This window comes from Tachypleus tridentatus, chromosome 9, assembly GCF_004210375.1.
Source record: "Tachypleus tridentatus isolate NWPU-2018 chromosome 9, ASM421037v1, whole genome shotgun sequence".
Classification (NCBI taxonomy): Eukaryota; Metazoa; Arthropoda; class Merostomata; order Xiphosura; family Limulidae; genus Tachypleus; species Tachypleus tridentatus.
Genome location: NC_134833.1, coordinates 44,505,592 through 44,520,961, shown reverse-complemented (window position 1 = coordinate 44,520,961; position 15,370 = coordinate 44,505,592). Strand labels below are relative to the sequence as shown.

Sequence of the window (15,370 nt, the reverse complement as noted above, 5' to 3'; positions counted from 1 at the left end):
TCATGCCTACAATAAAAACACAATTATAAAAGTATTTATTACAATAGATAAGGACAACATTAGAACCAAACTTGTGTAATTAGACTAGTTGGCTGTCATACAGGAACAGTGTATGGTTTACTGAAAATTATCGAATGGAGCATTCTTGTGAACAAGTAGTTTCATATATTAGCACTAACAATTGTAAATTATGTATTTTATTGGTTAATGAATTTTTGTGAATATATGAGCAATGAATGAATTATTAAGATAGATTTTTGAGTTTTTGACTTTAGGGTTGAGTACACCATTGCTAAATAATTTGAATATGTAAATCAACATTTTATATGCAACAACAGTCATTATAAAGTCACAGTGAAATGGAATGTATTAGAACTACATTTTAACATTGTTTGCCATTTCATAGAAAGTGTGATGCCTTTGAAAATTGGTTACATTTGAGAAGTGCATGTATCATCTTTTTCCAGTGCAGCAGTCATTACCCAAATCTTAAGTTTATATTCAGTTTGATTATTTAGAATTTCCAGTACATGAGGAATCCCTTGTGCTCAGAAGAATTGTAAAAAAGAAAGAAAGAAAAAGGAATATCAAGAAACTTGGAACAACAAAACCATTCAGATATAGATCTGCATTAAATCATAATTCAACAATGGTTATCAAAGTGTGGCATTTTGTAACACACAAAGTTATCCACATGTCCAAGGCAACAGTATACAACATAATCTAGAAGGATTTTAATCTGGAAAACTGATATAAGTAGCATGCACACAAGTTGTTTAACTATAATTAAAAGGTCACTTGCAATTATGGGTATTAAATGCATGTAGTTTTTTGAAACATCATTGGCTTTTAGTCATTGAGGCCCTGGTATGAGTCCTTAATGAGCTTAGGGTAAATATATCCAGTGTAAAAGAGTCATCTCAATGGTGTTAAAAATGTGCAAATACATCTAGTAAAACATGAAACTACAAATAAATAAGATTTGTAAATTTTATGCAGTTCATCTATATATTTGCTGAGTGTCATATTTGTGTCTATATCTTCAGCTGTTAGTAGCAGATGAAGGAAAATTAAAGTGATAAAAGAAAATTAGTATAAGATTTCTAACAATTCAGTGTGCTGTTTAGTGAATGAAAATAAAGTATTACTAGTTTTATTAATGCTTACAAACCTACCAATATGAGAATCACAATGATTTTTTTCTATTACAAAAAAAATCTCTATCTATAGACCTAAATATTTGATATATATATATATATGTGTGTGTCATTCAACTGTAAAGTAAGACAACTATTTGTAATGTTAAAATAATGGTAAACTAGATTTACTGATGGAATAAAAGTTGTATTTCACATTGAATACATATGGATATTTCATTACTTGCAAAACCTTTAAACCGTTACTGTTGTAATGTTTTAAAGAAATTCATTCCTTGTCATTTTAAACAAGTTGTATTGCACATGATTCACATGAAAATCTTTGAATGTTAGAGTGTGTGTGAGATTTTGTTATTTGGTTGATTCAAAAGATTGACATGTTTATACCAACAGAGAGAAGCAGATTGTTCTCTGCATAAACCTTACAAGCTGATGTTTAGTTTTCATGCCTTCCATCATTAGCAGACTTACTTAGTATGTGGTGATAATCTTTTTGTGCTATGAATGTTTGAACCCACACACTTAACATACATCTCCCAGTGTCAGATGTCCTCATTGCTGATCGAATTTTTAATCTAGGATTCTGTGGATAGTCTGAAAGTGTGAGAAATGTGGGAGAGAATAGCCAGGTTGGTGTATGTAACATAGTATGTTGCTATTTGTTATCCCAAAACCAGATAAAACAGCTGGATATAGTAATTGACTTTGTCTTATGTGTATATTCACTTTTTTTGTTTCTGTTTTAGATCCTGCTCAGTGGTCCACACAACATGTTCTGATTTGGATACAGTGGGCAGTTCAACAGTTTAATCTCCCTGACATCAGACTGGAAGATTGGGTCTTTAATGGTCAAAAATTATTTTCCTTGAGCCATTCAGAATTTAAAAAAAAAGTATCCTCTGACCCAGGAGATTTGTTCTGGACTCATCTAGAACTGTTAAGAAAATGTAAAATAGTTGGTAAGTAAATATCTTATTAGTTTTTGTCTTGATATCACTAGTGAATATTCCAGAACTCCTTACAGCTATTTGCATCAAAATTCAAATTTACAATCTACATTTTGCATTGCACACCCACTTTTGAGAAAAGTAGAAATTCCAATAAAATACATTACCTCCACTCTTATAAATAGCCATTCTTCATCAGTGCTACCACCTATATGCAGAAAATGTTTTTGTACTTGCCACAAATCCTGATATTCTCACCCATCTAGAATTGACTGATTCCAGTGTGTCTTGCATGCAAATCATTATTCAACCCTCCACCAGCAAAAGTGCAACACACCCTATTGACCCATATGACTCCCTTTATTTATTTCTACCAAACCATCATTTCTTTTCTTCTTCAGCAGTACTTGTAACATTTAGTTTGTACTCTTCTCTGTTTCTTTTATTTATTTCTCTCACAAAGCTTACTCTGTAATAAAATAGTGATATTTGTCACTTGTGTTATTCTAAAGTGGAATTATTTTATGTTCCTACCCAATTACAGAACTTATTACTTTATTTCTTCCTGCTAACATAGTAGTGTTTGGTTATTCATATTGCATTATAAATCCTATGTTGCCACTTTAGGGGTTATATGTTCTGTCAGCACAATTACACAGGCTTCAGGTGGCAGTACTCCACAGAAAAATATTCAGTTTTACTTCATCAGGAGGTTGATGATTCAATGAGATAACCTTCATTGGGCTCATCTTGAGTTTTGGGGCCCACACATTTTGACATACAGTCTGCCTATCATAAGTTTTGTTAGATTGGTCAGTACTCATAGTCCAATTCAGATTCAAAATTAGGATTAGTTTTGTCATTTTTCCTGTTATATCAATGATACCAGAGTTTGTTATTTTAGGATTACCTGTAATTCATCTTACTGGTATATTCGTTTCTTTAATTGTATTGTTTTCCTTCCATACATCATGTCTCATACGTAGGTTATTATTAACACACACTTATTTCATTGGACAAATTAACTTTTATTTCATTTTCATTATTATTTATCTTTTATAATTTTTCATATTTACTTGGTTTTTCTAGAACCCTTGAGTCGAGGTCTGCTCTAACTTCTTCTCCCATTATTGTTCATACTTATTGTTAGATTAAGATTTTTATTTTAAAAGCTGTTGATATCTTTGTCCTGCACTGTTTGATTAAGCTTAAGATATGTCTATTATTTTCAGTTTACCTGTTGCTCTTGGCACGAGTTAATTGATGGTTTGGTTAACTATTTTGTTTTCGTCAATACGTAACATTTATTACATATGTTTATTTTCCTACACAATTTCTTACCTTTAATTTTGTTTAATTTGTAATTTATATTTTTTACCTTTAATTTTGTTTGTTTGGGCCCCTGGAGATTGGGGTCAACCCTGCCTGCTTCAAATATTTCTCATCTTTCTTCTATAATAGCAAAACCCATTTCAGACAGCCCAGATTTGTCAGTTTTGTTCTTCCTTGACATGAAATTCATTCCAGGCCTTTACTGCAGAATCTGTTAAGCTTATCACAGTTTTTTTGTTTTAAACACATTTCATGTTATATTTCCTTTCTCCTGACATTTTTCTTGATTATCTTTTTTTGTCTCTCTTTTGAGAATGCCTCACCTTATATACAGGCTTTAATTATTTTTGCTTTATCTTACCATCAGTCAGATTTTCTTGGTTTTATTTTCTTCAGATCTCTGTAATTCCTCTCCATTTTCTCCCTTACCTAGTTTATCAACTTCATACTACCCTATTTACTCTTTTACAGGTAATGTTTACTTTCCATTTCCTTTCATAAGTACTACACCTATATTTGGGAATTTTTGTAGGATACTTCCTTCTTCTCTACATGGTGGGGGGGTTGGCCATCTTCAATTTGTTCTCTCCACACATGACTTCTGCCCTTTTAGGATCTTCTTGAGTAGGACGTTGTTTGTTTATAATATATTGTGAATAATGACTTAAGGTCAGATCTTTTTCTACACCAGTCCATTTTGGGAACTTTTCCTGTTCATTTTGTATCACATGGGATATCTACTATACTATATTTAATTTTTTGTTTCATTCTAAGATAATGTTATTTTTTTACATGTCTGGCAATTTTTCATCCTTTACCTGTGGGATTTTTCATTTATTTTATATATTAGATGCTGTTTGGGGTTCTGGATTGATCAGTCCCAGCTCAGTAGCTTCTTGGGTCTTCTCTGGTTTAATATGTAGTCTTTCATCAGATTTAGATTTGCTATTTCTTCATGTCTAGGATTTGCCAAGATATCAAGAAATTTGAGAAGCTCCCTAGAAAAACTCTTCTTTATGACTTGTGAGATAATTTGCTAATGAAATTTACATTACTGATGGATATGTTTATACCACCAAAAATTGCTCTCTACATAAATCTTACAAGCCGTTGTTTAATTTTCATGCCTTCAATCATTAGCACAATTAGTTGGTATTTTGGTTCTCTGAATGTTTATAACCAATAGAGATCAAATACTGTTCCATATAAATTTTACTGTTCTGCTTTCTGTTTTATTCTCTGTAAGCCAGTTAGAACTGCTTATTTCGTGATGATCAGATTTGGTGCTTTGAGCAGTTACAGAATTTTTTTTATGTACTTTTAGCTTACTTAGAAAGCTGGATATATTATGGTAGTTTTGAGGCATTCTATTCTAATGTATGTTTTGTATTCTAAAAATGCATATTTGAAAACTACATTAATTTGTTTTTTGGACACAAACTAAGAAACTATGAGACTAAATAAGACTTATAAGAATAACTTAATATTTTTTTTTATTAAGTGTAAAGAGTCCAAGAACACAATAATGACTACAAAACATTGTGTTTTGTGTATGTATGGTTCATTGTTATATATTTTTTAACAAAATTAACTAAAATATAAAAATTAGAAAATTCTCAACTTAGCACAAAACTTCAGTAAAATAAAACTAAAATATCATAAACTTAAGTCATTTGTGAAGTATTACACTTAGCAACCATGTATTGTTTATGCTACATCAGTAGGAACCAGAGAATGGGTTCAATGCTTTTGAAATGGAAGTTACTTCTCCATTGAGTTCAAAGTACATCATTAATACTATAAACTTAAAAACAGATGATAAAGGGTTGGTAAGTAAAACTGTAAAGATAACTTGAAACTTTCTGATCAATGCTGAAGAGTAAAATATAATATTCCTTTTATTTTTTTTCACTTTATGGTCATTCTCTGCAGTTAGTGTTAATGTAGAAAAAATAAGAGATTAAAATATAATGTTTTAATAAAAAGTTTCTGAAACTGATAAAGAAGTTCTGGAGGTTATGCATGCAAAAGAAATATGAAAATTAGATGAAGTATTTTTATTCTCAGCATGAACAATCACCTTTTACTCAGACTAACTCAGGAAGGATCTTAGAAATTTACAAACTATTCTATATTAGAAATAATTTACTAAAAACTTAGTTTTTTTTGTGTACAACAGACCTATTACATGTACTAAAATTTTACTAAATGTTGTGAAAATACACATAGTAAAAATCTTAAGGTATAATTTCACAAATATCAATATCAATCAGTTTGAACAAGCACTTAAACAGATGGTTTTGGTAACCCTTCCATCACTAGAATCATTTTAGTGACCCTTCTCTGAATTGTTTACTTTAAAATTTGTATTATTTCTTAGATACTGTGAGGTTGGTGTCTATTGTATTAGAAATTTTATCAAAGTTACGTTAACTTAAATGTATTAGCTGTAATTAAGAGGAATTTACCAAATATTTGTCCAACTTGCCAATTGACCCCACTCATTCTAACTTCTTTAAAACTCTGTGGGGAAGGACTTTGTCTGACTTTAGTGCTTTAACTGTATCTCTGTCTTTCTACAACATGAAATTAATTATCTGTATGATTCAGGGAGTTTCAATGTTTTTAATTGTATGTTCCTGGTTTTTTCTGTAGCCCCGGTGTCAGACAAAAAAATTGTGCAAAAGTGTTCATTAGTTAAAAAAGAGGTTGTTTATTTTCTAAATGTTTTAAAAGGTTAACCTAAAAGTAAAGAGAGAGAGGTGCATCACAAAGTACTGGTAACAAGATAACATTTTATTGTTATGTATTCCTGAAAGCATGTGTGTGTTTGATTATATCTTTACTTTAAAGTTGTGCAATTTAATGATGCATATTTTGGCTGACATGTCCTTTTCATATTATTTGTTTGATGCTTACCAATGACTTAGGGAACTACTTGCAAAACCTTTAAACTGTTACTGTTCATTTTGTAATGTTTTAAAGAAATCCAATCCATATCATTTTAAGCAAGTTGTATTGCACATGATTCACATGAAAATCTTCGAATGTTAGAATGTGTGTGTAAGATTTTGTTATTCAGTTGATTCAGAAGATAGAATTTTGTTGTTAGACAATATATAATGGTATTTTTGAGTAAACTGTTCCTGAAATAAATTAGGTAGATCCATTATGTAATGAGAGCTTTAGCAAGATATACTGCAAAGTAATACTAAGTTCTGCTAAAACTGACTACATCTGAACACATAGTAGGATACACAATAAATATAATATTTAATTCATCACAGATCATCAACTAGTGTATTTCACATAATGGATGACAGACATTTGCAATTACTAGAGCTGTGAATTGATCAGACTAGCCATACTCCCCAAAGGCATATTCTAAACTGATTGACTGACTCTTTGAATCTAAGTTTACTTGAATCTGTAATATGTACCCAGAGGAACTAGAGTTACTCATGACAGGTTATTCCCATTTATTTTGTAGGGCTTAAAGATTTTGAAAGGATTGGGGGACATGTTACGTGTAACAGGACATACATGTTTTAAAAAGTGGTCTGACAAAATTTTTCTATATATTTAATATAGGTTGGCTATTACATCCTGTGTTTGTTATTGCAATTCTTCTAAGATAGGTTATTCTTCTGCTGGATTATTGCATAATATTATTAAGGTGATTTGTCCACATTAGAGTTTGGTTTAAGATTATGCTAAAATTTAACATTTTTTTTAATAAAGGCATAGTGGTTTTATATAATATAATAGTAAGTTTACTGAGTTTTTTCCTCTTTTTGTTTATGCTGCGTAAAAAAGCAATGATTTGGGGTTTGGTCAACTTGAGTATAATACACCAGGTGTTACACTTGTTCTGTTGCAGTGCTGCTACATTTGGATTACTTGTTGTTTCATACTGCAATGTCATCAGCATGTTGAGACAAGTGACCAGGTTAGTAGGGATAATGGAATGTCGTTAACATGGATATTGTATAGCAGTAGGCTTAAAGTGGAACTTTATGATACATTAGCCTCAAAAAGAGAAGATATTTGTTGATGTTGAGTTAATATTTATGCCTTGGAGGTTCTACTAGAAAGAAAGTTAGAAATACAAGTAATTAATTTTTTTATAAGATGATGGTAATTTTGCTTGTATTTCAGGCCATTGTGCTATATGGGATCAAAGTTTTTTTTTATACCAAGAAAAATGGCTATTGTAGTGAATTTTTTAATTTATCCCTGTTATATTGTTTTGATTAGTATAATAAGGTGATCTTTGGTTTGTCTTTTCTTTTTACCTCCATTTTGATTATTAAGATTTTTTTTTCTCAGAAAGAGTAAGTTATTAGTTTTCCATAAGTTTGTGTAAAATATTGTGAAGGCTTATCTGTCTGTAATCATGGAACTATTGTGGTTGCTATCTTTTTTGGGGAGGATTTTAATGGTTGCTGATTTCCAAAGCGAGTGTTAGTATCCTGGCTGTAGGGAAAGGTTGAATATTGCTGCTAAATGTACAAGTACATTACTTGATAGATTTTGAAGAATTTTGTGCTTTATTTGATTTTAAATAAAGTCCAGTCTTCTTAACATTAATTTTTATTTCTGTATTAGTGATTGGCTGGGTATATATAAGTTATCTGTGGTTGATTAGAGATATAATGAAGTGGGGAAGGATGGTTGAAATGCTTCAGAATTGTTCATGATGTGTTTGTTTATATGTTCACAGTGCTTTTTTGTTGAATGAGTGTAGTTGGAGTTGTGAATTAGTCTTTAAAAGATATATTAAATATGTATTTCTCTTGATCAGTGGTTGCTATTATATTATTATAATGTTTATTGGCTATAAATGTTGACTGGTTATCAATTACAGATTTAAGTTTTTTCCAGAAGAGTGAAGGAATCATGTACAGAGTTATCTATTAAATTACAGGAAGTCTCCAATTTGTCTTGTTTCAGGATGCTCTTTTTAGTAAGGTTATTTTTTTATTTGCTTTTATGTGATGTGTTCTGGTGAAATTTCTTCTTTGTTGATATTTATTTGTTATTTGTGAATTTCTAGGGTGCGTTTCCACAAATTCATGTTATATTTTACTATTTTGCTTAGAATGGTTTTATGTATAGCTTGTGATATATAACTTTTGTGATATCTGTGGTGTACCTATATATATCGTTTTGATTTTGAGTAGTACATTTAATAGCTGAGAGTTAGTTTTCAATACTTTCCCTGAGCTTTGTCCACTCAAAGATAGCAATATCTTAAAAATTAGGTGGTATTTAATTATTGTTGTGTGAATTAGGATACAGTTGAAATGAGATTTGGTCATAATCACCACTGATATTATTATATGAAATGTGTGAAAGTGAGATGATAGCAAGATTTAATATATCTTGTGTGTCATTTGTGTATGTGTTTGTTGGCTGATTATTGTTTATGGTTATAAGGTTATTATTATCATTGAACTGATGTAGAATTTTCCCATTATTATTAGTGGTTTAAGGATATTAGTTTAGAGATAGAAGTTTAAAATGGTTTGAAAATAGTTTGTCTGGTTAAGCTGTAGATAACATGTATACATATAGTATGGTTATAACAGGTTTAATGGATGGATGGAACTGAAACAGTATGGGGTCCTCTGCAGTTGGCACTTTGGTAAGTTTACAAAGGTTTGGGTACTTGGTCACTTGATGTTGTCCTCCACATCCAATACAGCATATAGTCTGTATGTGTGACTATGGTGTGTCTGAAGTGCTGACAGTTGAAACTCTGGACTGTTGATACAACAGGTACTTTGGCTTCTTCAACTTCATGCTGGCAAAACCACAGGGAGATTCTTTCTTTAATTAGGTTTATAACTTTCTTGGCATAAGGGAGAGTTATTCTGATAAGAAGGATAACGATGGTGAGCTCATCTTGCGGAATGTGATTTGTTTTATCTGTGTTGGGTTAATGTTTGTGAAGGTTAATTTTTCACATATTTCTTGAACTCAATATTAAGCAGTATGCATATTTTACTTCAATTACTGTATTAATGGCTAAACATAGATAGGAGCTTTCCAATTTGACTTTCTGACTAATGTGTTTATATCACATTCGTTGATGTTTTCAAACATTTAAAGTACAGCTACGAAGAGAACACAATCTTTAGCACAATTGTTGTTAGTATATAAAATAGAAAATACATTTGTAAAAGTGTGAGAATAAATTGCTGTTACATTTTTGTTTGTTTTTCTTGTAAGTGCTTCATATAAAAATATTTTTATCAAAGTTCTGTAGTCAACTTATCAGCTTACTCAAGCTTTAGAAAAACCAGGTCTGGAAATAAGTGCACAGAAGTTCATCTGCTTCCCCAGTAATGTTAATTATTTGAAGAAATATTGTCCAATTCTGAAATGAACATTTTAGAATTATGTATAAAAATTATATCCTTTAGACACTTCTCTGGTAACATGCAAACAGAAATACAGTTTGTACATATTTATACTTTGCAAAATATTGATTTTAATTTCATACATTTTACACTCTCTTGAAACAAAAATTATGTTGAATTTCCATTTGAAATTGATTGCTATCACATAAATATTTAGAATGATTTATGTATGCTTATGAAGGCTGAGGTTATAACAGAGTTAATAAATGGTTTTAATTTATGTGAATATTTTCTATTTGTTAAGATAAGATGTAATATTTTATGTTGCCTAAAGGTATGATACACTTCAAAGGAAGTAATATTTTCATTTGTAATGTTTTTAGCTGTTGTACAGCAGCCCGTAGTTCTCCGAGAGTCACTTCAAGTATTTACTACTGTTACTAAGAGTGATGGTCCCAAGAACAAACTGTGCAGGACACCAAAAGTTGGCTTACCAAAAGTTGCATATGAAGGGAGTCCTGGAAATCGAACAGGTAATCATAAAGTGGTGTTGTATATACTTACAAATTTTGACAAAAAAGGTGCAGTATGGTACAAAATGATACAAATTATTCTCCTATCTGTAGCAAATAATGACAGTTTTATAAATTACATATAATAATTATCATAGTTATCACAACTTTGGTTCCATCTATGAAAGTAAACATATATGCGATAAAATCCACTAAAACTTTTTGTATTCAACATTTAATCTACTGTTCTAAACTATATTGTATAATTTACAATATTTTGGATTCATGTTTATTCAAGCTATGACCAAAACTAGTAGAAGGTTTCATAATTTTTATAGGTAAAATACAATCTTTGTATAAAAGGCACATAAATCTGTGTCTTTCTGTTATATAACTATTATTAGATAGCTGAGCCAATCTCAATTGTGGAATGATAGCTTGGAAAAATGGGCATGTAAATATGGGTTCATAACCCTCTGCACCCCTACTATTGACTGTTATTGTGCATTTATTATCATTAATATAAATTACTGTTAACTACATTGATATATTGTGCCATATTCTTACACCAAAAACAAAAACACTCTTAAATCTTCTGTAAAACAGTATACACAAAGTGTGGGGGAGGGGTACACATGCATCTTGTATATCTTAGGGAGTGCACTTGGAATGCAATATAAAACAAAACTACTACCCCTGCATACACTTAGCTGAAGTTTCTACTCCAACAGCCACCATAAGGCTGATATGAGGAGCCAATTCTCAAGTTATACCCACTTAAACCTTTGACACATGATTTTTCAACTTAAGCATGTGACACATTTCTGTAGTTAATGACCACTAGTTAATTAATCATGTAAAAAACTGTGGAAGGATATTAAGAACATTGAAGGCAGGTAACAGAAAGCATTCATACAGCCACTACCTTTTCTTACAAGTATACCATGTTTTAAGTATATACATATTAAGTTATTAAAGTTTATACAAAACTTTTGGTAACATGATAATTAACAGGTTGTTATAAATTGTGTGAAATTTAGGATTTTTGAGTCATTTATCATAGCATCATCCTCCAAATTTGTTTAAAGTTCATAATCCTTGAAAGGATGAGTACTTCAGCTTGTGTTATACAAATAAAATGTGTAGTAAATTACTAAAGTTGCACCAAATATAGCAGGGGAAGACTCAAGAAGAAAGGTCCATCTTCCAAAAGTGCTTAGGTTATAAGGTAATATTTTGTTTGATATTAAGACTTCTGTTTTTCTGACATCATGAGTGTGTTATGTAGATATCACAACTAAATATCTTCATAACCTTTTATATATAAGAGGTTTATATATGAATAAATCCTTATCCTTACACTTTTGTAAGGATTTTGGAACTAGTTTTGTATTCATCTACAAGTTTCAAATGGTTAAAATTTGTCTAACTTTGAGTTATCAATCCTGCCTAAAGCAGTTACTAAAGATCAAGTCAAATATGTCTAAAGGATACTGTCCCACTGATAACTCTCATATTACTTTCTGGCAACTGTGCTGCATGTGGGTCATGTGTTAAGACTTAAATGATAGAAGTTTGGTTTACCCCTATTATGATGAGACTTTTAGAATGTAGGAGGTGATGTGGGATTTTGAGAAGTGCTGATAAAGTTCCAGTTAGAATTAATTTTTCCTCAAAATTTAATTGTCCAGTTTGAATGAAGTTGTCTTTGGGTTCAATTTTCACTTAGACAGAAAAATTGACCATTTAGTAAATGTTTCCAAATATTTATAATAAAAGAGTCAAATGCATTATATTAAGATTACTTTGTGGCACCCACATATTTTTATAGTTCATGTCACTATGTCCATTCTTAACAGTTGTCCTATATTGTACATTCCATTGCAAATGACTTAGAAGTGAGGTTGTATTGTCTAAAGCACAACACTTCTCTTTGTTTTCTTTCCGTGATTCATCTAGTGTAATAAGACAACAGTTTTTTTAGCACCAGTTTCATATGTCTGATCACAAAAAAACCATGAACATGTATCCAGTGACTGTACAATTATGTCTTCCTATGGAATAGCATAAATATTTGTTTCATGCTCCAGATGCTTGAAATATGTGACAGTTAACTCTATTGCAACAACAGGCTTGGTATAAAGTACCAAGTTTCTATAAACATTTGCACACAATAAGTGTTTAAACTATATCTTCTAATGCATTATAAGCATTTTCACAAAATGTGATAGACTTTTAGTAAATGTTACAAGTCTTTTGTACACAAAAAATTAGATTTTTTAATGAAATATTTTTATTAATGATTTGTTTGTGAACATACAGTGTCAGTTTTTTTTAACTAATCTAATTGCAAAGTGATTTTCATGCTATGCTTAAAAACTATTCATTCCAAAAATATCAATATCATTTGTGTAATCTCTAAAACTTTCAAAATACATTTCAAACATTTATTTTCAGTAAAACTTTATATTTTATCTGTTACCTTCTGTACCCCAACTCTATATGGGATGTGTCAATTTGACTGATGCCAGGTATACAAAAACTGGGGTATTTTATTCAAAGTGACTCATGTCATCACTTTGATTCTATAAAGTGGAAGGAGTGTGCATTGAGGAATTCAGTTTTTTGGTTATGATTTTGTTTATTATTCATTTATTATTCCTTCTATCATTTAATTTATCTATAATCTTTTAGTTACACTATTTTATACAAAACAGCCATTATGATATTTACAAAATTAATCCAGGAAGTAATATGATCTCTGATGAACACAAAACCTTAGGACAGTTTTCTAAATGACAAGGCATTATATTTAAATCTGCCAAAATTACAGTCCTCTAATCAATGATCTGACAATCTTGATTAACCTAAAAATTAAAACTACCATTAATTGTTATATTCATGCACATAAATTGGTACTTAATGCTATCAGTTTTGTTATTTATAATCCCAGAACTCTTCATTTTTTTTCCTAATATCCTGATAGCTCAGTTATTTACACTTGTAACTGCCACCATAGGATTAATTTCAACTTTTCTTGATAATATTTTTTAATTCATTGTCCTGTCTTTTCCAATTTACATAAAAGACAAGAATGCAGCCCAAATGTTCAACAACTTTCAATTTTTTGGTAACAACCATCATAAATATTTACAATGAAAACACTACATATTGATTCCTCATGATGAAAGTGTAAAAACATTAAACATTAACTGGATTAACTAAACCTTCCAACTTGCACACTTTTAGATCTTGCTAAACTTGTATTAATCCATAATTGGTTATCCTATAATGGCAAGTTTTTCCAGTAAGTAAAGGATGTCAATAGCTTCAAAATGGACATTTCTTATGATTTTCTGTGTGTTGGATATACAGAAAATTGGATTTTCTCTACTTATCAATGAAAACCTCCAACTTCTTACAAATACTACATTGATGGCATTGTTTTGCAGTTAACACAAGTGAAATAAAGAATGTAATACAGTTTGTTTGATCGTACCATCCCGTGTTTGCTTTCATATGGACAGTTTCCTCTGTGATCTTTTCTTTTCTTTAGATGTTCACATTTCTATTAAAGTCTTACGTTTATGTACATCAGCCCATTATAACCTGCATATTTCTATTTATATCTCTACTATGACTTTTCTCATCAACACCATACATCTTAGCACTTCCACATTCTTAGTTCCTAATACTGTGTATGTTTTGCAGTGGACAAAGTGACAATGAGGCAAAATCAGAAGAAGCAAAAGATTTCTTTATCTGTTGCTCTTAGCCTGGGATTTTATTCGAGAAAATTGCTTAGCCATCCAGTACTCTAGCCCAAGTCTATAAACATTTAAGTGCTACATTGTTTTCCTTACTATCATAATACCACTAAATCTTAAAGAACCTTTGCTTATCTGTTAGATATCAGGAAAATATCAAAGGCATCTTGGTCCACAGTATCAAACAAAAATCCACTCTAATGTAAACTGAAATAAATATTGTTGTCACAGAGAGAAATGTATTTCCTACCAAAATTTTAACACCACAACATCTATATTTATGGCCTAGTGCAAAAATGCAATACACTAGTCATTCATGTGCATTTCAAAAAACCTAATACATTATGTAATCTATAAAATTACTTAATTAGTTTGATATGACATTAATTAATTGTTTTAACTATTTTTTAATGTCATCTAATGGTATTTAACTAATTAATATTCTGTATTAGTTCTCATATTTTTCTTTGCTGTATGATAACTAAAGAATATGTTCTTGGGTTATGTGCTCTTCTTTTTTTATTATTTGGCATTTGCTTCTCAGTGCAAACTTAATAAAGAGCCATTATCCAAAATATTTTCAAATTTATCGGTTAATTTATTTCATTTGAGTAATGTTTTACCATGTTTCTTTTCTAGTGCATCAAATTAACAAAGCATTTTTGCATCATTGATCATGAGAAACATTGTTCCAATTTATGACAATGTCATGATTTTAGTTCCAATGATGATCAAACATTGTTTATTAAGATACATTTGATAAAACTTCCACTGACATTACTTGTGTGTTTCAAAATAAATATGAAATAGTGTGTTGAAAACCTTATTTAAAAAAAATATATTTATTTGAAATCAATGTTTTAGGTAACTACCTTTTATCAGACTAATAGAACTATACAGAGCTAAAATTAAGAATAAAAAATATGCACAAGTTTTTTTTCTTAGACAGCCAGTGAAGTTTTCCATATTGTTTATAAATTAGGTCTAAACAAATTAACATGGTTTCAGTGTGCTACAAAATGTTGTGTGCAAAGTTCTGCTGCCTAAATGACTCTGCATTTGTGAATAATTGAAATCTTATGCCCTATGTCCACTTTCATTTTACAGACTGAACAAATTACTTGAATGTAAATGAATCAGTATGTTTACACTATTTAGTGAAAATTGTCATCTACAAAGTTCTGTTATTTATATGCAAAAACAGCACGTTTGGGTTGAGAAAATATTCTATGAAAATTTCTATGTAAAATATTTTCTCAACCCAAACAAGCAGTTTTTGCATATAAATTT

General features: G+C 30.2%; 1 protein-coding gene across 2 annotated transcripts in view; it reads left to right on the top strand.

Moving 5' to 3' along the window:
* Positions 1-15,370, top strand: part of LOC143225171 (DNA-binding protein Ets97D-like) — an 87,604-nt gene that overhangs the window by 66,313 nt on the left and 5,921 nt on the right. For both annotated transcript variants that reach the window (XM_076454125.1, XM_076454126.1), the window contains 2 exons: positions 1,904-2,116; positions 10,185-10,334. In XM_076454125.1, the coding sequence (XP_076310240.1) occupies positions 1,904-2,116; positions 10,185-10,334 (363 nt within the window). The remainder of the gene's footprint in view (positions 1-1,903; positions 2,117-10,184; positions 10,335-15,370) is intronic.